Below are 26,940 nucleotides of genomic sequence, written 5' to 3' on the forward strand. Positions count from 1 at the left end.
TTTGGACAAAAGCCTCCTTTAGCACAGCCTGCACGATGATTTCTGCATCGTGAAGCTGATGGTTGTACAATTTCCTTTGTCGAATACATAATTTCCTTTGGTGAGTGACTTTTATGTTTTGCCCATTCTTGTGGCTAAGATATCACTTGCCAAGGTGAAGCCAGAACCACACGGTTTCAAATGTTGGTACATCATCTAGTTCCTATCGAGGAGCACCACTCCTATCGCTAAAAGGAGGTCTTCGAGAGCACAAGAGATTTCCTTCTTGGAGTAAAGAGCGAGAACGATCGACGAAATAAACATAGATATCCGAAAAAAGACCTAAAAATTGATCACCCACATAATCAGATTACGTAGCCAAAAGGAAAATGTTGTCAACTTGTGTACATTGCATAAGTTACCACTGCCAGAAGACCCTTGACTAACCCAAGTTGAAGTTGTAATCGATCGTTGTAGCCCTTAATTAGCTTGTTGAAGTCATCTAAAGTCAAATGCATTGTAGTCATTCTCACCAACCATTGTGGCCTAAAAGCTTCTATATTCGTTAAATAAAAAAAAAAAAAAAAAAAAAAATCTATATTCAATGATCGGTACAGTGTATGTACAGGTTATGTATCCGACAGTAAGGTAGAGGACTACTTTATAGGAGTTGACTAGGCTTGAGTAAAAAACTGACCCAGAAAGCTCTACCGAAAACGAAAAAGCAATAGAGAAAACAAAGGAAAAAAAGTCGAGAAATTCCCCCTGCATGACACGTGGCCTCTTGTCCAAACTTTGGTCACTAGCACGCTCCTCTTCCTCGTTCCCAATTCCCATGCCACTGGAACCTCTCTCTCTCTCAGAACACAACACACATACTCTCCATCTCTCTCCCTCTCGAATCTCGGTTGTGTGTCCCTTTTAATTCTCAAAACGCGCACACACTGACACATCCACTTTCTCTCCCTCTCTCCCCCGAGTGGCATGGCGAGCAACAGAGACAGAGATGAGGCTCTGACATTCAATAACCCGTCGTCTTCGTCATCCCCAATCGCAGTGTCCGACCCATTCGACAGCTTCCTCACCGACCCCACTTCCCGCATCGGCAGCGCCTCCGGAAGCTTCCAGAACGAGGGCTTGCTATCGGATTCCACCAACGACGCCGAGGTTGGCTTCTCTCGCCCCGACTTCCGGACGAGTCAACTCGCCGGAACCGTTGAGTTCTACCAGCGCCACGTCTTCCTCTGTTACAAGAACCCCCAGGTTTGGCCCGCAAGAATCGAGGCCTCCGAGTTCGATCGCGTGCCCAGGCTGCTCTCCGCCGCTGTGATGGCTAGGAAGGCTGATATGAAAAGAGAGGTCTGTATGTCTGTCTTTCAGTATGATTTTTTGGGTTTTAGTTTCGGTTTTATTGAAGGTCGGTTTTTTATTTAATGGATTTAAAAGTTTTGCTTTTGCTTGAGGCGTGATTTGGAGCCTATTTGTTTCTGGGCTCGTTCCGAGCTTAGTGGATTGAAATGGGTTTGTATGTTTTGAGGATTAATTTTGTTTTAGGGTTATATGAAGGTTGTTGGTCTCAGTTTTGGTAATTGCTAGATTTCGAATTTCGACACTTATGATATGGGTTCTGTGGTTTTTTGGGTTGGTTTTGTTGTGGTAGCTTTTGGAGGTTTGTGTTTTGATTCATTAGTTTGAATATGATGTGGATTTGTTTCGTTTTCAGAATTTTGAAGTGAGCATCTTGTGGTTCTTTTCCTTTCTTTCCCTTTTCTTTTAGTTTTGGTTTTTGTTATCAACAGATTTTCTATGTTTTTGGAGTTGAGGGTCGGGGTTCTGTGGGATTTAGAAGATGGTAAGTGGGTTACAATAGATTTTAAGCTCAAAACTAGGTGATGATTGATGCTGTTTTACAAAATATAGTTTGGTTCTGAATGAAGCATATAGTTGAATCTTTCGCCCTGTGTAATTGGACAACACCTCTTTTGATCATTCTAAAGCTTAACATATCAAAATCTTAATCCTACATATCAACAGACCTTTTCATGAATTTCGAGCACTTCTTCCTCTCTCTAATTAGGTGGATCTTTTATATACTTCCTGTGTACTGGGTCGCACCCTCTTTCATTATTAATAAAAGACACTGAATTTGAGATTTTACTTCATGTGAAGTAGTTACATGATGTTTTCGTAGTAACTGTCCTATCTTGGCCTACTGGTGCTGTTTCAAAGAATTATGTAGGAGAGTAGTTCAGGGCTGCTTGCCACAGTATTCGTTTTTGGAGGGATGAATACTGGTTTTGTTTTTTGATATATCATCTGCTAGTTGCCAATTTAGTACCCTGATCCAGGAAATGATGTTAAATGTGCCGGCAAATTGAATTTGACTATATGGTCATTGGTCTTTTGTATAATTATGGTGAATAATGGTAAGGTTTCTTTCAAGACGGTGAATAATTTTGTTTATTATCCTTTATCTTGACTGTATTCATCATTTGCTTTATGCTTTGCTGCCTAAAATAGTGTGTCATGCATGTTGCTTGCTGTTTTCCTTGACTCCCCAATCTCTTTTCATGTATAATATCAGCTCACATTAACCTTCTCTCCTTGTCTCTTTGTTTTTTCTTTAGACTCGCCTGACAATATGTGAGGGACATGATGGTACTGAGACATCAAATGGAGATGTACTAATCTTTCCAGACATGATCAGATACAGGTCAATTACCTGCTCGCATATATTTAGATTTTTTTCAGCTATCCCCTCAAATTTAATACTGAATTTAGCACCGATAAAAAGAAACAATAGTGATGGCATTTAGTGAAAAATGCAGGAGATTGACACATTTTGATGTTGACACATTTGTTGAGGAAGTGCTTGTTAGGGATGGTGAATGGCTTCCTGGAACTCCTGAAACATTAAAGGGTTCATATGTTTTCGTATGTTCTCATGGGTCCCGGGATCGGCGTTGTGGAGTTTGTGGACCTGCCCTCGTCAGTAGATTCAAAGAAGGAATAGAATTGCATGGTCTTCAAAGTAAAGTGTCTGTTAGCCCATGCTCACACATTGGGGGGCATGAGTATGCAGGAAATATTATCATATTTGGATCAAATCTCCATGGAGAAGTCACTGGGCACTGGTAAGGAGATTGTTAATTGATTTGCTTTAACTATTTAATGTTTTCAGTTTTTTCTTGATTTGTTACTTAGCAGGTACAGTTTTTTGTCCTCCATTAAAACATTTTATTGATAATGGAACCATATGGGTTTTTTAAAAAATAAAATCTGTAGGTATGGGTATGTTTCTCCGGAGGATGTACCTGTATTGCTTGAGCAGCATATTGTGAAAGGAGAAATTGTAGATTGGTTGTGGAGGTAATCTTTTCGTTCTCTCTGCTTTGGGTAAACTGTAGGATTGCTTTTGAGGCAGTTTGCATTTATTGCATCGTTTTCTTTCCCCCATTAATCTAGAAGCAGACCACAGCAAGCTGATCCGCTTTTGATACTGCTTTTAGCTGTAGGATAGGACCTTATAGCATGCTTCCTTGGTTCTTGTAATCAGAATGCTTGGAGGTACATTTTTCGTGTTGATTATAAAAGGAAGTGGTAATTTTAAACTGGTGCTTTACCCATGTAGAATCTAGAGCAGATATACATAGGTTTATCCAGACTCCTGGCTTTTGTATGGTGTCAGTACGATTTAATTGGTATTGTTGGCTTGGCTTTAATGAAATATTTGATGCTGAGGTCAGGGGTCAGATGGGTTTATCAGAAGAAGAACAAAAGAAATCCCAAGAACTAAGGCTGCAGTTAAATGGAGAGATAAATGTTGTGCAAAACATTGAAGAACTGACACAAACATTTAAGAATGAGACGCTCACTGTCGCCCGTAGATCTCAAGTTGAGGTAATGGCGTGTTGCCCAGAAAATGGGGACTCCTACTGCTGTCAGAACCCTGTATTACCAGGAAAGCTAGATGATAATCTAGATGCCAATGTGGGTGCAGCAAAGGTGACAGCCCAAAACGAGAACAATGAGAAACTAAATTCTGGCATCAAAAGTGGTAAAGGTGCTGGTACACGCAAAGTGTGTGCCATGCCGACGTGGTTTGAGAGCTGGGAGCGTGAAGATACCTTTGCAGCTCTTGCTGTTGTTTGTGCTGCGGCTTCAGTTGCCATTGCCTATAGTTGCTACAAACAGTTGAGATAAAACTCTAAATCCAATTGTTGTTTTGTTTTAATGATACAAGGATTTGGTGTACTCTTCCATATGTTGTGTCCAATCGTAAAAAATATACAAACGTCTCTTGATGTTGTAAGGCCTCTGCAGAAAGATAATTGCATTTAGAAGGGTAAAGAGTGGGAGAATTATCAGAGTTGTGTTTAGAATCTCAGCGTTGCCTAAAGGCAATCAAACGCTCTCTGGTCTCCTTGTTTCTTTATGCCTGCTTGACGTCTAAAGCAGAAATTTGAACTTGTGCAAGTATGTGTATTAGTCTGATCTTCGAAATTTTGATATTTCACTTTCTTTCAAGAGATATTCAGTTTGTAATATTAAACAAATATCATATAGAGCATGTCTGAGTGCTTTCTTGTACGTGACAAACGAACCAATACCAAAGCTACTGATATACATCTGAAAAAGGGTCACCGGCACTTGCTTGTTTCAGCTGTCCAGCGTGAGGAGGGCTGAAAAGGCAAACAACGCTGAGTTGGATTACTCGAGCGATTAACATAATTTGTGAAAGCTTACTTCTTTTCGCACGCTTCCTGCATTAATTATCTGAATTTATGATCTTCCACGCTAAGGTGGTAATGTCAAACTATACCATGGGTGCTAGCTATGTCCTAAAAAAGCCTGGATCGAGCTCATTCAAGTAAACATTTTCATGTCTGAAAATTGCAGTCATCGATAAGATTGTGTATCAGGTTACTGTGTCATGTGGCTTGCGAGTATAACTATTCCAAACTTTCAATCACTGGTGACTTTAAGGCCATTCTGATTTTCAAACCTGTGGAACTCGGTTTCTATGGTCTTAGCGATCTTGGCATCGTCCAGGCTTGGCTCTGGAACATCTACACGAACTGAACCCTGTTTGGTAAGTGGATTGGGCTTCATGAGCAAAGCTTGCTGTTTGATATAATTGGAGAGCTGTTGATGGAATGCATGGTCCAAGGAGAAACAGTCGTCGGCATTCCCATTTCCATAATGCCTGGACGATCCAGAGCCCTCCTTTCTACAAAAATGCGGGAGGGATCCATAATCCATTATCTGGATACAAGTCAACATGCCGTAGTCAAATAAATGGAACAATATCGAGTTGCATTCAATTTCATAGCTCATAAACGTTATCGCTACCAAACACAACAGTGAATAATTCGCATGCAAGGACTGAGAAAAGTTCCAATTTCACTTTCCAGATTGATTAGAGGAGCTAAATCAACCCACCTTGACCAAGAAATTTTCATACATCAGATTCAATGACTGGATGCAGCATAGAAATTATATTGCAAGCATAACTTAGACATACCCTTCTAGAAAAAAAATTATGCAATAGCAGTGTTAAGGCAAGTGTCACGTGTCAATTAGTGTTTAATGAATGTATTAAGATGCATATCACATTTTGCATGTGATTAAGCGGGACAGATTCCACAGACTGAAGCAACTTACCTAAGAAACAACTGAATAAGAATTTAAATAGTGACACCCAGTTCTAGAAGAAAGCCCCCCAAATACAAATGGATTCACATGTTATGAACAACGATGGAAGTTTAAGAGAATGATAAACAAACCGGAAAACCCACTTACCTTCAGTAACTCATCTGTCCCACAACCTTGCAGCACCTGGATTTTCCTCCTTGTCCTTTCTTGCAAAAGAGGCTTCACAACCTGCCAATAGTTCAGGCCCTAAGAATTTTGTCGCAAACTAGACCTTTTTAAGCATGAATATAGACACAAACCTTCCAACATGCCGAGAATACATAAGGGACATTTACAATGTAGTATGTTTCTGTCTTCTCTGGATAGTTCAAGTCATCTATTGTAGATATAGCAGACAAAAGCTGCATTAAGATTGAACCAAAAGTGCAGAAAGTGTCAAATATGCATATGGTCCTTAGGATGAGGAAAGAAAAAATAATTACTTATTGATATTGAAATTAAACACAGTTGCCTACTTAAGATGTATAAAGAAACAAATGGATACCTTAATTTGGTTCAATGCTGAAAGCTTTAAACCGGTCATGTCTAAAACTTTCAGACAGGTATCAATGTGTCTTCCATGCTTCTTTGTTGCAGACGGCTACAACAAAGTAAAAATCAGGCAATAGGAAAAGCACTTCAACACTATAAATATGATTAAAAAAGCTCAAATATGCACCAGTATTATGCAATCTCTATACTCGTTCATCTGGATGTGTGACTGCACATAGTAATGCACCTGAAATTTATTTTAGAAAAATATCGAAGTAAATAGACAGAGGAAACCCAAATATTACATGATGCACAGCTGTGTTAAATGCTACCTTAAGCCAGTGCCAATTTACCAGTCAAGGTTAAAATTGGGGGCCCCTTGTAACCAGTCAAGCATGAGAGGGTTATGAATGGGATCCAAAGTATTATTGCCAGTCAAATACTACAATCTTGATCCTTTGGATTTAGTAGAGGGTTATGATTGGGATGACACATTTCCTCAGAGGGAGAAGTTCTTGTGGTTTATAATGATTCGAAGATGAACAAATTGTAACTTTGAGTAATAATTTTGGAGTATCGCTTTTTTTTATCAGTAAATAAGAATTCGATTGATGAATAGGCATAGCCCTCCTTGGGTCATTACACTTATGCCCTTAAAACCTGTATTCCATTGTATACCAATTCCTTGAATTAGCATTCAGTAAATCCTAAATGCAAATAAGATACATGTATTCCATTATTCATCAAATCCCAGCCCATTAATCCAATGCAACTTTATAATTGTGAAAGTTAAGGAGATTCAAGATAGCATAATATACTTACAGATGCTTTGTCAAATGTGCTGAGCCCAACACCAATAGCAATGACTGGAAGGCCCTGCAAAATTTAGCAGGGAAAATTTGAAGAAAACATAAGTAGGAATATTGCAGGGTCAATAATCCTTCCTTTCCAATGAATGAACAAAAAAAAAAAACACCACAAACACCCACTCCCCCCCACCGCCCCCCAAAAAAAAAAAAAAAAAACATACGGGGAGTTTTGGTAAAATCATAGCAGCATAATTTTGAGAGGCCAGACCTGCCCAAGTAAAGTTGGCTTGGACAGGATAACAATGTTAAAGAATGAAGGCCATGCTAATTTTATGTATACATGTAAACTACAGGTATACCTGCTTTGAATAACCCGACAATCCTACAAGCTGAGAATCTCTCACTGCTCTATACAAATCAATGGGGATGATGGGTTTCTGTAGAGAGAAGCAAAAGAAACTTTTATGATGTAAAAAATTCTTGATGACCAAGTAATGTGTAAGAGAGGAACACCAAAAAAATGCAATCAAACATTTTATTTTTCCTTTTAGACCAAGTTTACTATACAGATAAATATATATTTTCTTAAATGTTAGATGCATAAGCATCATTACAACTCATAAAGAAACTTTTGTTTTCACCCTTTTATACTGGGTCAAAAATCAGCCATTAAATTACTATATGGACCAGAAGTGTCGATAAAAGTCTATACAAGCTTGCCCCTAGATATTGGCAACAATATGACTCATGATTTATCGTGAATATATTCTTTTGGCACAAGACTGAGGCGTTTTCCTCCAGGCACAAATCCTACTACAAATTAGATATTAAATATGAATTTCAAGGATAAAGATATATATGTGAATTAGTACTACTATACTACTTATAGATGCCCTTGCAAATAATATCTTCGATGCATAATATTATTACAATTCCTTATGCCAATTTTCTTGGCTTTTCCTAGAATTTGATGCATTTGGTTACTACATGGACCAAAAGTCCTCAAACAGGTTAAACAAGCTTACCCATGTATTTGCCTGTGTATGATTGATATTTCGCCATGTATTTATGTGCTAGGGCAGCAAAATTGTTGGGCAACAGAACTTCCATCCACAAAATGATATCAAAGTTTACACAACTCACAATAGATTTGTTTTATTATATGAATCCAGATAGCGAACACTTTGCTGCTTTCAAGGTTACTTCTTTTTCTTTCACCATTTTTTCTTTTTTCATTTTTTTTTTTTTGGGGGGGGGGGGGGGGGGGGGGGGGGGGGTGGGGGTTATGTGTTTGGCTCAGAATATGCCTGCTAATTACCCATTTTTTCGTTTATCAGTTGCTTGTTTGCCAAAAAGAATAATGGATTAGCGTGAAAGAGAAATTCAGGAGTGACTTTAACCACAGTATTATATGTTAAGCTAATAATCACATAGTGATGCAACTCACCGCCAGTATGTGGTCAATCTCATTTTGAATTCTCCACTGTAAGCAATCGATTAACTGGAACATGCAGATTTGGTGATTAGTAAAAGCAGAAATATCAAAGATAAATGAAAGTTGAAGGATCGAGAACATAAAATTTTGAGAAAGAATAACTCAATAGTAAAGTTAGTGAAATAAATAGATATAACCATTTTATGCGCTTTGGCAACACTCCGGTCCCTGGCTTTGAGAAATCGTACTAATGTTTCGATTGGATAACCCCGGTGCATGTTCTAAATATCACAGTACATTCTCCGAGTTAAAACATGCACAGATCATCGATAAAAGAATTGCAAAAACAAAACTGTCCGCCTCAATTCAATAAAGCATCACAAAACAGGAAGACCAAATTAATAGATGGGGCACGAAAAAAGCACAAGAGATCTTTTTTTTTTATATATTTTTTAGACAAAAAAAAAAAAAAAAAATATTAGAAACTTGAACTATATAACAAACTTGCTTTCTTCCTCTAAAGCGCTTAAAAAGCGAATTACTATGCTAGATAGATTCCCATCCCCGCATTTGCCTTAGTGGGTAGCCTCAAGATGAGTCATTCTTCTCAAAGTTGCAATGAAACTTCGTCCACCAAAAGTTTTTTCTTTCAACTGTAAGTATTATTTACCTTGTCCACCAATTAGGATAAGTTGAGAAGAGGGTTTATGTTATCAGGTAGCATGCACTTTTAAAGCAAATTATGCTTTTTTCTTCGCATTCAAGCATAAACAGATCAAAGAAACTAACCTTGAATGTGTTTTTCAGTGGTTCGTCTACTGCAATGATTAGACATACAGGAAGGAAAAAAATGTCAGCGGTACAAAGATCAAAGAAGAACTCGAGCAAAAGCGAAGTTGGGTTTTTGAAGCTCACCCTGTTCCATTAACGACTGGAATTGTTTGATCGCCTCCTCGTTAGCAACACCCATTTATTGTATCTGGTTTCTAAAGCATAAATTCAAAAAATTCGATCAGAGTAAGTGGAAAGTCAGAAACTCTTAGCTAATTTATGAAGATTTTCAAGTGCGTTAGAGTTTCCTGATCCTCTATCTCCCCGCCTTTTAGAGCTCTCAAGGTTGAGAGAGAGAGAGAGAGAGAGAGAGTTAAGGACCCAAGATACGGGGGGGCCCTTTCTGAAAACGGGTTTATTATATTTTTATAAATGCACACCACCTACCCTATAATTTCAGGTCTATAGACTATTTTTATTTCTTTAGTTTAGACAGATGCTGCTTTATATTTTAATTGAATGATGATATTAGATAGTTTAACTTTAGAAATAATATAAATATATCATACAACTCATACAATATATTAAGGTTGCCTTGGATGGTTTTCATGAAGTTTCAACTTCTAATATTAATCGGTTGAACCTTGCTAGGTACAAGCGGTTTGACGTACCAAATCGCTTACCAACGCTGACATAATTTTTTTTATTAAAAAGAAAAATAAAAGAAGAAAAGTTTTTAGAGAAGTATAAGGTCTTCTGGTTCACGAAAATCATTTTCATTTTCAATTCGTTGTGTTTCATTAAACAGATGCCTTACATATCAGTATCGATGCACAGTTTGGTACGTAAACTTATTTGCAATAAAACTTTTTCTAATCAGCCTCACCCTGCATGCAGAACAAGACCAGACATGAGACAGACATGATGGCAAATTAATCAAGGAATATATTCTAGCTGGACTAATTTGTTGCTTAATTGGTCTGATCCAAAATGAAATAAGGAATTAATATTACATCTCCACGTGCATGCCAGGAATAATCTTTAATTACTATCATGTCCAAGCAGCGAATAAAAATAATGCATCCTTCTCATGATCATGTGATTATTTTTTCGGTGGTGTTCTGCTAATCACTTTAATCTTTCTTTCCATGTGGTTTCCATGTTCTTCACCCACCCACTGTTGGACCGATGTCTGTGGATGGCCAGCCCTTAATTCGAAGTCCATAGTTAATATTAATAAAACATTAGCTCAGACTAATTAATTAAAAAAAATAACATGTGATAAAATAAAGAACCTAAATATTAATATAATATATATTTATATAAGACGGATCGAGGAGGCTCACGTGATTACTACATAAAATAAAGGAAATTTGGTAGTAAAAGAATAAAATATTTCATAATTTTAATAATTAGTAGTTCAGATATATTCTATTTATAAAATCTAAAAATAAATTGATTTTAAAATTAGTCAAAATTAGAATATAATGATCTACATATATGCAAAAGTTAAGGACAAGATAGATGATCAAGAATTAATTGCAGCTTGCACGTTCACCGGTTTCCACAAGAATATAAGAGAATATATATATATATATATATATATATATATATATATATATATATATATATATATTAAGGATCATATAAAGATGGAAACACTAATCACAAAGATATATATGGCATAAAGGGTGGCATTTTTTATTTATTTTATTCCCATATATGCAGTTCACCACTTAATAAAGAAATAATATTCATCAATAAATAAAAGGAAAAAAAAGGCATGCAGATGCCAGAGTATAACATTCGAATTGGAGTCTTATCCCCTTTAATTAATTGGAATTCCTAATTCCTACTTGATAAAAGACTCATCCTTGCATTTCTTAGAATAATGTAGTATATATTATACATTGATCAAAAGATTAAGCATGTGCGGGGATAGCTCAGTTGGGAGAGCGTCAGACTGAAGATCTGAAGGTCGCGTGTTCGATCCACGCTCACCGCATTTTCATCTCCCCAATTTTTTTTTTTTTTTTTTTTACAATTTCACATTTTCCCTTTCGTACAACTAAACTGGGCCAGTTTGTAAAGTCTGCACTCACTTACATCCTATAAACCTATACAGCTCTCTCTCTCTGAAATCTAGATCTCGAAACTAATGCCATTTGATCTTCCAAGGCCATGAAAAATACTTCCAACTTCCAAGAAAGGTGTTATACTCAAACATCCATCCGAGGTTTCGGAAGTCTGAGCTCTTTTAGCATGTGTAAAGTGGAGTGGATTATTGATAACAAATACATGTTTGCGTGTGTGTGTATGGAGGGAGGCATGCTCGACTATGAGCTGCATAATCATGGATTATTGATCAATGGGCTGGTTCATGAACCGAGAATATACTTCTGGAATACAATTTTGAAAATATTTCATCAAAACATCAAACATATTGTCAACATGGATATAGAAAAAAAAAAAAAAAACCCTAATTTTCACATGATCAACATTTTCAGAACTCTACATCTTTCTCGAGCAAAAACAACAAAATCAAAAAACAAATTGCAGATTGTTTCTGGAAACAACTAAAAGAAATCGAATTCTAAATACTTTTGATCAGGGCAAGCTGCAGAAGCAGATTTGTCACTAGTTGATGCCGTGGGGATTGGAATTCGCTCGATCTCAACCGGTTTTGGGATCTCGGGTGGGCTAGCGCACCGAATCAAAGCCCAATTTAAGCCTTCGAAGAAAGGGTGCTGCTTAATCTCGGTTGCTCCTCGCTTATATGCCAACCTATGCTGTGGTTCTTTCACCAGTAACCCTTTTATCAGATCTCTTGCTGAAAAACTGACCACTGGTGACTCCGGGAACCGCAGTGGTTGACCCACAACATTGAATAAGGTGGCTCGGTTCCCTGATCCCTTGAAAGGAGTCTTGCCAAACAAAAGCTCGTAGAGAAAGATACCAAAAGTCCACCAATCCACTGCACTGCCATGCCCTTCACCTTTGATAATTTCAGGTGCCAAATACTCGTGGGTCCCAACAAATGACATGGACCGAGCATTGGTTGGCTCTGCAATAAGCTCTGGCAATGGACTCACTTGGTTTCCCATTTCATTCTTGTTTTTCCGCTCTTTCTTGGATTTGCTAGAAAACAGACGAGGGCCAAAACATGTTGTAGGTGCCACACAAGATGGTTGAATACAGGAGGGCTGTATGCAAGCTGGTTGAACACAATAAACTGGGTTCTTGCGCAAAAGTTCAGACTCTGGTGCAGAAGACTTGACTAGTGTAGGGCTGTAAGCACAGCGCAGGGAAAGGTCAAAGTCCGAAAGCATTATGTGTCCATCTTCCCTCACGAGGACATTTTCTGGCTTGAGGTCACGGTAAACAATTCCAAGCATGTGGAGATACTCCAGAGCAAGGAGAACCTCTGCTACATAGAACCTGCATATTCAAGGTCGAGTGATAACAACAATGAATTATCACAAACCATTGTGAATGCAAGATGGCAAGAGTAATGATTTGCAACTACTATATGACACAGGTCCTACTGAACTCGCAAAGAACTTCCTGCATATTCAAGGTCAAGTGATAACAACAATGAATGATATATCACAAGCCATTGCTAATGCAAGACAGCAAGAGTATTGGTTTCACTACTATATGACACAGATTCTACTGCAACTCACAAAGAACTTCCTCTTGCCATGTACTTATTGAGCCAGTAACAACCAACACATATCCTTGAATTCCAGCAGGTAAAAACAGTTAAAACCCTTTAGTTATTGTGTCATTGGGAGAGAAAGACCCAAGAGACAATACGGGACAAGCACAGGTCCAAACAATCCCAGTATCATCATTATGTAACAGATGCTGGAGCTTTCAGAGGGGGCTCAATGAGAATAATAACAACAGATGCTTGAGCTAGATGTTTTTCTCTTGTATACATCCAGTATACTTGGGCTGAGCCTTTGCATTATTCAATAAAACAACTATGCCCAATCAACAACTCGACAAAACAACTAGGAACATGCCTTCGTTTGACATGGTGCTGGGGACAACCCCACCACTACGTTTTCCTGAGAATTAGCCCTAGAAAAATTCTTAACGCACAGTGGCCTCCCTGACACAAACTATTTAGCATGATTGAATTATAAGCAGACTATCCAATATCCTAGGAATGCCCATTTCTTTAGCAAATAGGAAACTCCAGCTTGGAAGAAAACAAAGAAGACCCTCTGAATGACCTATCACTGAGATAAACAATGAAGGTTAAGAAATTGATGAAAAGATCCTCTGAATAAACTTGTCATGATATTCTTGTATCTAGATAGTTGAGTTTTGTATACTTTCTTTGTATCTGGATGCGTCTTTTGCGCTTTTTCATGGAGTTTTTACTACTTACCAAAAAAAGAGAAATTGCTGAAAAGATCTTCTAGACACTAAGAGCATTACCATTGATTCATATCTCGTCTGAGAGACATATCTTTAAATCTAGTTATCATGCATAAGCAGCATTGCTCCTTAATGCCAATTATACACAACACCTAATAAAGAAAAGAAAAGTTGCGGAAATTGATACTTTATCACTCTATTTATACCTAGAATTTTTGCTGGAGATCCAAATATATCCACCTGCTAAGGTTTTGCTTGTACTTCCAAAAAAGGACATGTTTTGTATGCACGAGTATTTTTTCATCATATGGCAGATCAGCAAGATAAAATGAAAAAACTGAAGACCCATCCTATAACAATGGGTTTTCAATAAAACAGTGAACCAAGATGACCAGGAGATTTGAAAAACCTACATATTACATAAGAGGACGAAAACAGACTGATACAAGTAGTTGAGAAAATTTAAGGATAGGTATCTTACTTTACGGCTTGTTCAGAAAAATGTTTCCCTGGCTGCCTCTGCCGAAGTGTGTGCAAGTCGCCTCCAGGGCAGAACTCCATCACCAAACACGAAAACTTTTCTGTCTCGAAATGGTTATACAAGGTCGGAAGGAAAGGGTGGTCTAAAGACTGCAGTATTTCTCTTTCTGTCTGAGCTCGAAGCAGTTTTTTCCGGCTTGCTAAAGACGCTTTGTCCATAATCTTCAAGGCAAAATAACATTTAGTTCCAGTCAACTCTGAAAGATACACGCTTCCAATATCCCCACAACCCAACTTCTTAAGATGTCTAAAATGGCTCATACCCAATGCACCAACTTTTGCTCGGACAGCTTGTATGGCTTCCCATCTTATGTCATTTGCTTTGTGAGGTTTGTTGATACTGCTACTTAAGCTGCTACAAGTGCTTTCATCACTTACATCACTGCTTGTGCTACCTCTGCAGATACTGCTCTTCCCGCTGTCAACAAAATCAGCTCGATCACCAATCTTGGCACTCCCACTAGTCTTGGCAACACTGCTGGTTCCATCACTGACTTTAGCTGAAGCTGGGCTAATTCCATGCTCAGAAGTTTTCTTTTCCTGATCAGCCCCACCTTCAGGTAAACCGTTAGTCTCATTCACAACAGGGCTTACACAAGCTGGCGCTTGGTTTAGCTCACCCAACGATAAACTTGAATTAAATTTTAAAGCTAAAGAACTGTTGGATGCCTTTTGATGAGAACTTGGCGATCTTTTATCCTCTTTGTTTTCTACAGAGACCTGGTTTGATGTGATGTGTTGCACAGTGTTGGGAAATTTTCTTGGTGTAACTGGCTCCGATTTGCTGGTCTTTGTGATCTGTAAAGGTGAAGGCCTGCAGAAATTGCCTTCTGTTGTGTGACTACCGATTAGTTTCCTCTGCTTTTCCGCAGAAGTTTTGGCACCAGACCTTGAGGCCATGGACAGAATGCAGACTTCTGAAATAGATCAAATTGGACAAACCCATCACTCAACCCCCAATCTCACCACGACTCCCACCATTGATAGTCCCAACTATTTCCATCTCCAAGTCCATCAATAGCAGTGTAAAATCTACACGAAATCAACCACAAATCACAACACCGTAACATATATAATATGCTTGAACCGAAGTTTTCAAATTCAAACTGCAACTTAGGTCACACAAATTAAAAGACGCCTCGAGCAAAACGAGGAACATGTCAGAGAATTTACCACCGTACAACTAAAATAATATGCTTGAATGGGGGGTTGCCGAATTCAGACTATAAACTAGGCCACAAAAATTGGAGGACATTATTTAAGCAAAACGAGGAACATATTAGAGTTTAAGAATCATTAGTTGCCGCGATAGCCATGCCATCCATCCCTGTATTGGATCAGAAACCCAGATTAATGCAGTATCCTTTAGTTGACCAAAGAAAGACCCACAATTAACAATTAACATTTAACAAAACAAAAAGTTATGTAGCACCAAAACAAAATTGCATGCACGCCCAAATCAAAGCTCAAACAGTATAAAAAGATCAACCAAAAGGTTGGTTGAAATTAAAAAAAAAAAAAACAAGAACATAGACATCTACCTCAAAATACCAAACCTTTTTTCCATGAAAAATTAGGCTTTCAAGTGAAAATGTAATGGATCAATAAGCATAGAAAGGTGAGAGAAATTCAACGGATTCACACATAAAATGTAGATTCTTCATAGCTCTGAATATGCAACAAAGACCAAAAGAGCAAAAGATAACAGCAAAGTAAAGAGGAATGATACAGATCTCCAAAAACAAAGTCCCGCCTCTTCGGATCCAAGAACCCCACAAAGACACCATATGCTAAAAAAACAAAATAGAGAGCAAAGGGAAGCGAGAGAAAAAGCCCACTTAAGCAAATCAGAGTACCCAGTTGAAAAGTAAAGAGAAAAACGGAAGCCCAAGAGGGTACCTGGTATAGAGTCTCAAAGATCAGAATTTTGAGGGACGCGGGTCTTTGCTTTAGCAGAGTAGGAAAAGAGCATTCACTCACTACTGTAGAGAAAGATAAAAGGGATGAATTTGTGAGAGCTCCTTCTCCTCAAACGTGTGGAGAGAGAAAGAGACGGAGAGGAAAAGAAGAAAGAGAAAAAGAAAAGCTTTGAGTGCGTTAGAAAGAGTTGGGCGTCTCTGTGGGCTACCATCCATGTAAAGAGAGGGAGAAGGGTCAAAGTTAAAGTGAAGGCTTTTGTTTTGTTTTGTGTGTGTGTGTATGTTTTTATTTTTTATTTTTTGATTCAATCATTTCAATGTATTTTATTTCCAAAACAGAAGGGGCTGAAACCTGAATCAACGCTCACAATAATAACAATAATAATAGAAAAAAAAAAAAAAAAAAGGGGTCTGAATCAACATATGGGCCTCCACGGCTCCAACCTGTCCCCTCATGTTTTGTGCCTTTTTTAGTTTCCCATTTAGGGCTTCAACTTTTTCAGAATAACCATTATGCTCCCAATGCAACATCTTCCTTTTGTTTTTTGTTTGTTTTTTTTTTTTTCCCCTTCTTGTGAGGGGTCATCGCCTAATGCCATTCATTGAGTTGTCCACAAATAGCCCGCTTTTGCCTTTTTTGGTTATTGATAATCAAAGTTATGGGCGAATGGTCCACGATAGTGTTAAGTTGATAAGGGGCTAAACAGGATGGATGGCCAGGATGGGTTATTAAAAAGCCGAAGAAATGGCCATGGAGGAGAGAGGTGGGGATAGCTTATTATTGGGTTAGGGTTTGGGCGCAATGATGGACAGAGATTATGCTTACTTGCCATTTTATATTTTTCTTTATTAACAAAAAGAACCAAGTCCCTAATTGCTTATCCAAGCAGCAAAGACCACCTAGGCCATCTAGTGCCAATATCAACACCATCCCAAAAGCGCATTTAAGCGTATTTTCCTTTCCTTAATCACCTCAATGCCCTAGATTTTCTTGACCAACGTGTTTTTTTTATTTTTTGAAGCAATCTTATTATAGTTATATTAAACAGTTATAGGATACAATAGTCAACAAGATGGGAGGTCTCAACCTTCAAACCAACAAAAACAATACAAGAAAAAAAAAATGTTTTGGGGTCAAAGAATTGATCCCAACCCAATTCCCATAAGGGGATGCCATTTAAAGCGGTTTTAATACAATCCGATAAATAGATTGTGATACTACGACTGAAAGTTGCAGTGAAGTGATTTGTACTGTATTTTGCTAGTCTGGACTAGTTGTAGAAGACTTCAACTGTCTTTTTTCCACGATTTTTGGTTAGAAAAAATAAAAACATAGGCATAAAGCAAATAGGAGAGACGTCGAATCGCTAAAGGATGACCAACATGTGTTTAATCGAAAGTAATTAATTTATTTTAAGCAGCTTAGAAAACAAAGGAAAAAAAAAATAGAATGAATATGAAAATAAGATTAAAATTGAGGAATGAGAGAGATGCTGGTCATAATGTAGGCCAGATTTGCAACAACCATTTTTGGCACGGTTATTCCTTCATGGGACGATGTCACCGACCAGAGCAGGAATCAATGGAGAATAAATGTGTGCAATATCTCCCTTCAGAGGTTACTTGTAGAAGCATACAGACATATAGCAGAATTTAAGAGGAAGTTTACGACTTATGTCACATAGTCACCACAAAATGCAACATTAATTCCAACAGTATCTAGATGAGGTGGAATGAATTATAGCCACTCGTGCCCTGCAACAGTGTTTTCTGTCTGTCTAGTAATGTTTGCAGAAAGAAACCCAACAGGACAATCTTCCCAAATTGATTTGATTCTTTACCTCTCAGGCAAGCATGGACAGCTCAGTTATTGCTATAATTCTCCATTTCCCGCAACCTCAAATGGAAGATTTGAGTATTTTTGCTGACAATCACACAAATTATATCTGCACTCTATGGCTGGAAACAAAATTGCTTGCTTACCTAGACAAGAAAAAGGCAAACACATTTTTTCAGATATTTCCTAGTGATAATATCTGCTGGCTATTCTAAATTAAGGACTACCAATCAAGTATGTTGAAAAACGCATGGCGACAACATCTTGGTATATTAATCATAAATAGCATGCAAATCTTAGGCTACAATTTTCCATAAGACCTGCATCTGATAATGCCATTGCTATTGGTATTTTCCCATTCCATTTCTTGTTTTTTTTTTTTTTTTTTTGAATCGGAGGAGTTTATGGTAGTTGGTAGATGGGATTAAGAGTGACTTTTGCATAAGCATTAGCAAAATTCCCGGAACTTGGGCTGAAACTTGGTTTCATTAAGATAAATCACATTGAAAACAGTGACCGAGTTGATTTAGATAATGCTTGTTCATGAACTTGGTGTGAGCAAAATTAAAATATTTAGTTCCTCGATAGACCCATTTGACCTGAGTAATGGAACGGCAGAACGCAAACCACCACCACTTTGGCCCTTTCAGCTTTGTTTAAGAGCAAATAAACCATCAAAGGATATAAAGTGATTGGGCAGCTAGCTTAAAGCTGGCACACTTTAGACCTTGTTTGCCAATTAGCCATTCAAGCTCTAAAGTATTGATGGGATTTATGGTAAAATTGGTAGCTTTTATGTGATATATGATGCCTTTATGACTCGAATTATAACATCAATATCCATGGATACAGGTACTGTAAAAAAGCTACTTGAAGACACTAGTTTTTCTAATTTTATTTTGAGAAAGAAAGAGGCTGGTTATAAATTTATGGTACAATATAAAAACAAACAAGAGCCTACCTATGATTTGTTTGCTTAATAGGGCTGGAGAGGTGCCACAGAACAGGATTCCTTTATTCCTAATGGCCAGGTTTAGCCGCTTGGTCATATGCAAGACATAGTGTCCAGTTGATAAAACCCTTCTCAGATTCGATACATGAATCTGTGCAATGACGAATAAATATAAAAAAAGAAAAAAAAAATAGTTCTTTTATCAATCAAGAATTATATATGTACGTTGGGGAATCTTTTTCATCAAGCACTATAAGACTGATCATTACAGTGTCCTGCAAACTATTCCCATATATATTTCTTTTCTTTTCTCTTTAATTCTCGAGCAGCTGAAGCTCTCCAGGTCGGACTCAGTGCAACAGTGGTCCAAGGTGCCTAAATCTTTGGACAGTTTTAGATATTTTCTCAGGGAAAATTCTATTATGCCGTCTGAAGTATACGGTTTTTTTTTAACTTAATGATGAAGAAGTGATTTTAAATGTATTGATGTATTTTTTAATTTTTTAAAAATATTTAAATATATTAAAAAAATATGAATAAAAAAATAAAAAAAAAATTTACAACTAACGGTAACACCGAGCGGTGCTATTCGGACGGCAGAGTAGCGCTGCTCTTTTCCTAATATGTTTATAAGTAGGAAGATGCCACGCAAGATAGATCCAAATATAGCATATACACGTCGACAATTAATAACTATGCCAGTGTATCACAGGCTTCGGTAACTTTTCTAGACATCAGGAAAGAAACTCCAAAAGATGTGTTATTACTCTCTGTAATGGGTGGACGGACATAGGTGATTTCTATAACAAGGAAATAATTACCTCCCAATAGGTCTAGATAGAGCGGATTTGGACGAATTTTGGTGAATAAAACAGCTACAAACTAACCACCCTCCCTCCGAAGGAATAGGATTATGCACAGAGAGAGAGAGAGAGAGAGAGAGAGAGGCAACAGGATTATGCTACTCATTAAATCATATGATAAGACAAAATATGGAATCCACGCTCTGATATCTATTTAGATCCCATTCTTTGCTTTGCTCTGGTTGTGATGAATAAAATAACCTGAGAAGAAAGTGTCTCATTCAAGCCTGCTATGCCTCAGCATGGTTTCAACTTTCAAGCCTATATTCGGCGAGTGAGAAAAAGCATTTCCAGAGCTCCTAAATATAGGGTGCCCAAAGAACCAGCTGGGGTCATGAGCATATGGGAATCATTCTGTCTAGGACCAGGAAGCCCATTGCCACACCTGAAATCGTGTGTTCGTAACAGTAACAGGATATTTATTTCTATAAAACATTCAAGTAAATCAGCACCTCTCAGAGTGGATCAAATGATAAGAAATTAGCCTCTTATATTATTATGATATGAATATATCAAACATCCTTAATCAACAATGCATACAAAATTTACTTGACCCTCTGTGCCCCTTCTACCCCATTCTGCATTAGTTATCCTGAGAACAAAGCATTAAGAGAGCTCAGAAATCACACGTTCACACTTGCTTTCCAAAATCTTCACAGCTTCGGTAAATAGTACCTCAGGAGGTAATGCTCCAGTTGATTCAATCGTGACTGTAGAGCAAAAGCAAACACAAAATTTAGAACTGATCTCAAAATAGGGGCACAATAACGTGTTGGAATAAATTTCTTTACAAAACTGAAACTGCAAAGGGGTTGGAAGTCAAAGGTGAGGAATCCTCACGGTGTCAGTGACTCCATGATTACTGTTGTCATCGTTTTCTGTTTTCAATATCAGCTGTAGCTCACATATTTATCACTTTCCTTCTATGTTCTTTATATAATTACAGCCACCATGGACCAAATAGGTTTACTATCGAATGTAATGTCCTGAGAAATGCTATATTTAGCTTTTGTCATTAGTGCCTTGCAATTGTGCCCCCCCAGCCCCCTGCCCCCACCCAAAGAAAACTGATCCACCCCTTCAGCCCATAGATATGGGGCCCAAGATTCCGATTGACCTGAAGGTCAAATGCAAAATTTCCTGCCTGTTCCTAATTAATGCATGCGAACTGCATTACTTACATATGAAATGATCCTTAACACGTCGTAACGAAACACGCTTCTCCCATTCTTCCCCTTCTCTGATGCATTCTCTACACAATGTGCAAGCTCGCGGTCGGGCCACAGTTAACCTTTTTTTACCTGCTCAACAGAAACATCATTAATTAGGAAAGCAAGTCCTCTCAAAGAAGTAGGAAGCTGTGATTGCAGGCATAGCTTAATGACAAGACTATGCCCCCCATCAGAGCAAAGCCTGCATTCAAAATTTCATTTTCAGACAAAATCCCCTGTAATTAGCTTGTGCAATCTAAAGCACCTAGACAATAAATGTCAAAGAAAACAACACTTCTGACAACACTTCACCATTGCCAATATCTTCAATGTCGAATACTCCAACTGGGCATTTACTTTTAAGATTTTCAGCCACTTCATCTTCAATCTCTTCCAGCAGTACAACCTGATCACATTATACTAATTTTACAAATCTTCTTGTCTTCAAAAACATTTGCAGTGTCTAAATGCAACCTAAATAATAGCACATCATACCTCGGGAAGCATCCTATACCAAGCAGTGGCCACTGGAGACCACTTTGCATGTGTTTTACCAATGCCTTTAACAGCATGTGCTTCAAGTTCAATTTCCTACAAAAGATGAAACATTCAAATATACTTAGTGGTGGTTTCAAGAACATTCTGCCCACCAACATTAACAGATTCCCTATTTATCAATAAACCTAATAATCAGATACAATCTCTGCAATAAGAATCAATAAACATAAGCATTTTCACCTGAGGACCTGAGGTGGTATTTTTTTTCCCCTAAAGTTGTTAAGACCAGCAGTCAAAGATCATAGTGCATCCAAAAAGAAGCCTCGTGCAGTTTTCAGGAATGCAACCAAAAAAAATGGCTGTCAATATCATCAAGATTGACTCCTATGTAGCCAGTCTATGTCACTCAAGCAATGGGTTTTACTCATAGTTGTAGGTATAATGTTATAGGCAAATTTGACCAATACGCAGTGTCCGCAACAGGGACTTGGGTCCTAAATCCTTCCAGTTCTCCCTTGAAGGAAGAATTTGAAAATTTTCCATGAGCAACAAGCAGTGAATAGATGTCCTTCAATCTTCATGGAAATCACCAAGACCTCATTTGCTCCCAATATGCTGAGGCCGATTTCACCTTTTCTATAATATGATCCTTACATTGTGCCTCTTGGTCTCCCCTCTCAGTTACCCACTCTCCCCGTGCAATAAGGTCCCTCAGCAATCCTATGATTAATTGCAGGTCTTACACCTCATAAGTGACACCCACAACTAATTTACTTGAAAGAGAGTAATTTCTAGTATGTACTTTATTCAATGGCAAATAATAGTCCATTCTAAAATCATCAAGTATAAATAATATTGGTTGGGATTTTCTGAATCAATAACAGGAATCACTTGCTGAAGTTACTAATATCACAGCCTGAACTTTAAAAAAATGAATTTCCAATTAAACGGTCATATCAATCAATATGTTATTTCTGTTTTGGGGGAACCCTTTTTAATACTACATGTATGTTGGGGTAACACCCTTGGTGACCCGATGACAGGGGAACCAGCAACTGAAACCCCGGTGAACAGCTTTGTTGGGACCTTGGTTTAGCAACAAATTACAGGTTGTATAAAACTTGGATAATGTTTCCTAACATTACTTCCCCTCAATTTTTGGCTTAATAACATTTTCATCTTGCTTGTGAAAAAATCAATGAATATGTTATCAAAAAAGAAGAGATAACCAGCTTTATAAGCAATGGGCAAAAATACAAAAAAAGATGAAGAGAGAAAGGGGATGGAGGGTTACCTGACCAGGGGCAAGTTTAGAAATAATAATATCATTAAGTCTTCCCTTGAATCCAATTGGATTGCTGGAAAATTCTGGCAGAGAGTCTTGGCTACAGCTAAATGAAGTGTAAGTTTTTGGTTTTGAGGTGGAATTTGAATTTGGGTCTTCTGATTGCAAAGGAAACTCACTCCCATTGGGTAACCACGTCAATGCCTTTGCTTTTACTGAATTGTTGCATCATCACCAAATATAACCACCGACATTAAAAAAGAAAGAAATAATTAATTTAAATTGTGAGAATAAAAGTTAAAGATATCACAACATAAAAACTATACCTGTAAGACGCGGCCCACCTCGTTCACAACGAACATGAAGTTTAAAAACAATGGAATTCCTTTCGGTCAGTGCATTATTTTCTATGGAAAAAAGAAAAGTGCACTCAGTTCCCAAAAATGAAGGTGGCAAACTTTCTGTTTTGTCAATAATTTGGACCAGTAAGCATATCTTAAGCTAACCTGCATATTCAAAAAGCCCCGGGTCAACACTGATCGGAATAAGACCCAACCTGTGGGCAAGCACTTCATCTTGGACTACTGATGTATTGTTTGCAATAAGAACTTTTTCAATGGCCATTGTTGGAACCTACATTCATAACAACCAAAGTGGATTCAGCATATTGCTAATACAGCTTGTAAACCAAATACTTGTAGGCACATAAATCCCATATCCAATAGAACTTAGAAGGTGCAAAATAGTGCATTTATGCACAAGCTATCATCTATAATCAGCATGTTCACAGAACCATAGAAAAGAGAGAGAATTCTCCTCCCTTCCATGATCTAAATCAAAGTGATAGAAATGGACGAATCTACGGAAAGTGGCACAATGGGGGGTAGGCTTACATTTAGGAAAAATGACAACCAAGCAGCAGTCAACTGTCTGAACTTACACTTCTCTATAACTGGAGGAACATTTTTTTTATAAGTAATAAGAAGTTTTATTACGGCAAGTAAATAGGTATAGCCTAAGTATACAGGAAGTATACAAGCGGACTGGTAGAACATATTGTATTGGGAACTATACAGAGACATTGTAGCAATCTAATGGGAAGAATTTCACAATTTTTATATTTTTTATAGTATTTTTTACAATTTGCCACCATTTTGTTCTGGTATTAGGCTGTAAAATGGTTCCCTGACGATCTATAGTGTGAAACAGTTGTATGAAAAGATGCTAGAATGTTGGGCATCCTTTTTTTTGTTGCGAGGGGGGATTGGGAAAGAACTCGTGTCGGAAACCTATATAACCATTCTATAGACCTCTTCAACTGACTTTAAAAATTCTTAAGATATTTAAGAATGAAAATCTTTTCCGTTGTCCAACTTGTAAACAGTGTTAACAAGTCTGTCAAAAATATACACAGAAATATTGCATCAAACAACCTCATCCATTAGGTAGCCCAAGTCATTTAAACTTGGGGACTGGGGGCGGGGTGGGAAAGAGAGAGAGAGAGAGAGAGAGAGAGAGAGAGAGAGAGAATAAGATAATAATCACACTACGGATAATTTAAGAACATATAATTAGTTATCATGAGTACCGCATAGTATGCCCAAATCATTAAGTATATTGTAAAAAGATCTGGTGAAATTTATTCTCGAACAAGAATAGGATAGAATGTACATAAACATACATAAAATATCACACCTCAGCAATGAGGATTCTCCGAAATGCATTGGCAAGTGCTGGATCGATCCCAATCATATCAAACTCCAAGTCCTCATCCGAGCATCTAATCACTTCAACTCTAAAGTCCTTGCGAAAATGGTCCAGTCGGAAACTATTATCTATTCCCACGGACGCAAAAGCACCAGAATACTGTATAGTATCTGTCTACACTCACCAAGATCACATATGTAAGGAACTAAGGAAAAAAACCAACAGAAATTTTTTTTTTAGAGAGTGAGAGATTAACAACTTCAGAAAGAACCCACGAAGTACAATGAAGTGCCTATTTCACATGTCACACCAGAAAACAGAAAACAACAACATGAACAAGACCCAGAAAGAAAAATAGAAAAACAACAACAGGAACAAGACCCTAAAGAAAAACGGGTATTTCTGAAAAATGAGATTTTGGTAAAATAAAATGGGAAAAGATGTTTGTGAGAGTGAGATAATAATATACGTGGTTACTTATATATGAAAAAAAAAAAGACAGGACAATAATATACATGGTTGGGAGCGTCAGCGTTGCAGAAGACGCGGGTTCTCTGTAGCTCCACGTGCGGTGGAAGTTTCATAGGAACGTCTGGAAGACTCATTATGTAATCTAGTCCTCCTTGTGATTCTTCTCTTCCTCCTGACTCTGACTCAGACATCGACTCTGATTCACTTTCTTCCTCTTCTTCGGACATCCGTTCATCTCGCTTGGCCATTATTTTGATTGGATTTGTCTACACCTGTGTCTTCCCTCACTGCGATTTGTTGCTAGGGTTTTGCGGTTGGGTGGAAAGACGGAGGAAACCGAAAAATAAAATAACTTAGGGTTTTAGGTTTGTCAAAGGGTTTAACAAAGGAGCCGTCGATGTGGGGCACCGACTTTATCACCCAATGAAGTCCTTTTTTTTTTTTTTTTTTTTTTTTTTTTTTTTTTTCGGCACAAGTTGTCCAGGAACTTTGTCGAAAGAGTAATAGCATTCATTTTTCCACGTGCATATCTAAAATCATATTTTTTAGAGGTTAATTTTGTAGATTAAGAAAAAATTTTACATTAAATTATACATTTTTTAGCTAAATAATAATAAAATATTCTTATTTTATTATGATTTATTTTTTTCTTAAAATTATTGTTTTCTTTCGAATTTCTTTCTGTTGGTGTCAAAGAGAGAGCAAGAAGAAAGAAATATTTTTAGAGAATTTGTTTTCGTTAGTGTCGAAAGAGAAGATAAGGGGGGAGAAGAGAGAAAAAATTAATAAAATAAGATTTTGAAAAGTGAATAATGTATTTTCAAATTTGTCGAAAACTGTTCATAGTTATACAAATTTTGGATATGCATAATCCAATGTACTCCAATTTAAGGTTATATTATACCAATATATAGATGTATATGTAGATGCATAATTCAACTTTTGATAAACAGGTGAAATAGAGGAAAAAAATTTGAAAATTGAAAAAATAATTGTTAGAATATATATATTTTTAATATTATTATTATTTTAGAATTGAAAAAGTTGAACTGTTTATTTTATTTTGTGTGAGAATTTAAAAAAATTATAATAATTAGATTAAATGTATTGTAAAAATAAACGAAATCTAATTCAAGAATGTAAAAGCTTTTGACAAAGAATTTTTGGTAAGTATATATCGAATAATTAAAAAAAAAAAATCTCCTAAAAATTGGTTTAAAGTGATAAAAATTTCGACTTTAGTGTTATACTCCCGTTGTCCAAAGATTTAAAAATACCATTGAATGCAAACAATTTCTAGGATGGATATGAAAATGAAGCTAAATTAGATTTGTTTGGATATTGAGAAGAGATAAGATGAGATGGTTTGAAATGAAAGTTGAAAATTGTATAAAATATTATTAGAATATTATTTTTTAATATTATTATTATTTTGAAATTTGAAAAAATTGAATTATTTATTATATTTTATGTGAAAATTTAAAAAAATTATAATGATAAAATGAGATAAAATCATTCTATATCCAAATAGGCGTATTACCAGGATTGAAAGCTATTTTGTCAAATCTTGCGTACTATGCGTTTGATATGATGAAACTCTGCTCAGCTGGCCTGCTCCCATTATGTTTAAATGGTCAGCTATTATGAATTCTTCCTCTCTAAAGTACTCTGTTTCCAAAAGGGCTTCCAAACATACCAAGCTCAACCCGTTTTTGACAAAACAACCAACCTGCATTGACGGAATGAAAAGGGAAGGTACAGTAATATTTGTTCATCTTTAAGGATCGAACAGGCAAGCCATACTCAATATCAACCAATCCTAAACACCACTTTAAGACAAAATTATATGTCAACCATATGGAAGGCCCAATTCGCTCATAGGCCACAAATCTTATGTAGGCTCTTTGGTCCGCCATCAGGCCAAACATTAATCTGAATTAACGTTGTTGCTGTCTTGAATGATGAAAGTAAATTCGTCTTTCGTCTGTTCAATGATCCAACAACCTATCTTTGAGGCTTTCTTTAAACCTCCAGTGTCAAGCAATCATGCAAGTCAGCAACAACAAAAAATAAAAACCTTCATATCAG

At 37.1% G+C, this 26,940-nt stretch overlaps 4 protein-coding genes and 1 non-coding gene across 7 annotated transcripts; 2 read left to right on the forward strand and 3 right to left on the reverse strand.

The window, feature by feature from the left end:
- Nucleotides 1-662: 662 nt before the first annotated feature.
- Nucleotides 663-4,490, forward strand: LOC121234885. Its single transcript, XM_041131022.1, has 5 exons — nt 663-1,338; nt 2,607-2,692; nt 2,808-3,113; nt 3,265-3,348; nt 3,726-4,490. Exons 1-5 carry the CDS (start codon nt 964-966, stop codon nt 4,180-4,182), a joined length of 1,308 nt encoding a protein of 435 aa, XP_040986956.1. The 5' UTR covers nt 663-963; the 3' UTR covers nt 4,183-4,490.
- Nucleotides 4,491-4,733: 243 nt separating this feature from the next.
- Nucleotides 4,734-9,520, reverse strand: LOC121234886 (phosphatidylinositol/phosphatidylcholine transfer protein SFH8-like). 2 transcript variants are annotated; one of them, XM_041131023.1, is made up of 11 exons: nt 9,325-9,520; nt 9,199-9,227; nt 8,607-8,690; nt 8,422-8,475; nt 7,334-7,411; nt 6,988-7,041; nt 6,353-6,412; nt 6,179-6,274; nt 5,934-6,035; nt 5,782-5,862; nt 4,734-5,244 (listed from the first exon to the last, which is right to left on the reverse strand). In XM_041131023.1, the coding sequence occupies exons 1-11, from the start codon at nt 9,377-9,379 to the stop codon at nt 4,945-4,947; spliced, it is 993 nt and encodes a 330-aa protein (XP_040986957.1). In that variant the 5' UTR covers nt 9,380-9,520; the 3' UTR covers nt 4,734-4,944. The 2 variants fall into 2 exon arrangements, with proteins under 2 accessions (XP_040986957.1, XP_040986958.1); XM_041131024.1 differs by lacking the exon at nt 7,334-7,411.
- Nucleotides 9,521-11,112: 1,592 nt separating this feature from the next.
- On the forward strand, nt 11,113-11,185 carry TRNAF-GAA. Its single transcript has one exon. It is a non-coding gene; the product is annotated as a tRNA-Phe (tRNA).
- A 376-nt stretch (nt 11,186-11,561) lies between these two features.
- LOC121234369 (serine/threonine-protein kinase D6PK) lies at nt 11,562-16,270 on the reverse strand. 2 transcript variants are annotated; one of them, XM_041130292.1, is made up of 3 exons: nt 16,009-16,270; nt 14,051-15,141; nt 11,562-12,618 (listed from the first exon to the last, which is right to left on the reverse strand). In XM_041130292.1, the coding sequence occupies exons 2-3, from the start codon at nt 15,007-15,009 to the stop codon at nt 11,757-11,759; spliced, it is 1,821 nt and encodes a 606-aa protein (XP_040986226.1). In that variant the 5' UTR covers nt 15,010-15,141; nt 16,009-16,270; the 3' UTR covers nt 11,562-11,756. The 2 variants fall into 2 exon arrangements, with proteins under 2 accessions (XP_040986226.1, XP_040986227.1); XM_041130293.1 differs by lacking the exon at nt 16,009-16,270 and adding an exon at nt 15,651-15,898.
- Nucleotides 16,271-20,150: 3,880 nt separating this feature from the next.
- Nucleotides 20,151-25,234, reverse strand: LOC121235943 (DNA-directed RNA polymerases I and III subunit RPAC1). Its single transcript, XM_041132391.1, has 9 exons — nt 24,897-25,234; nt 24,370-24,555; nt 23,181-23,307; nt 23,001-23,081; nt 22,684-22,889; nt 21,387-21,482; nt 21,204-21,297; nt 20,862-20,981; nt 20,151-20,390 (listed from the first exon to the last, which is right to left on the reverse strand). The coding sequence occupies exons 1-9, from the start codon at nt 25,098-25,100 to the stop codon at nt 20,287-20,289; spliced, it is 1,218 nt and encodes a 405-aa protein (XP_040988325.1). The 5' UTR covers nt 25,101-25,234; the 3' UTR covers nt 20,151-20,286.
- Nucleotides 25,235-26,940: the final 1,706 nt, after the last annotated feature.

The sequence above is a fragment of the Juglans microcarpa x Juglans regia genome, chromosome 6D, assembly GCF_004785595.1.
Source record: "Juglans microcarpa x Juglans regia isolate MS1-56 chromosome 6D, Jm3101_v1.0, whole genome shotgun sequence".
In the NCBI taxonomy this organism is placed as follows: Eukaryota; Viridiplantae; Streptophyta; class Magnoliopsida; order Fagales; family Juglandaceae; genus Juglans; species Juglans microcarpa x Juglans regia.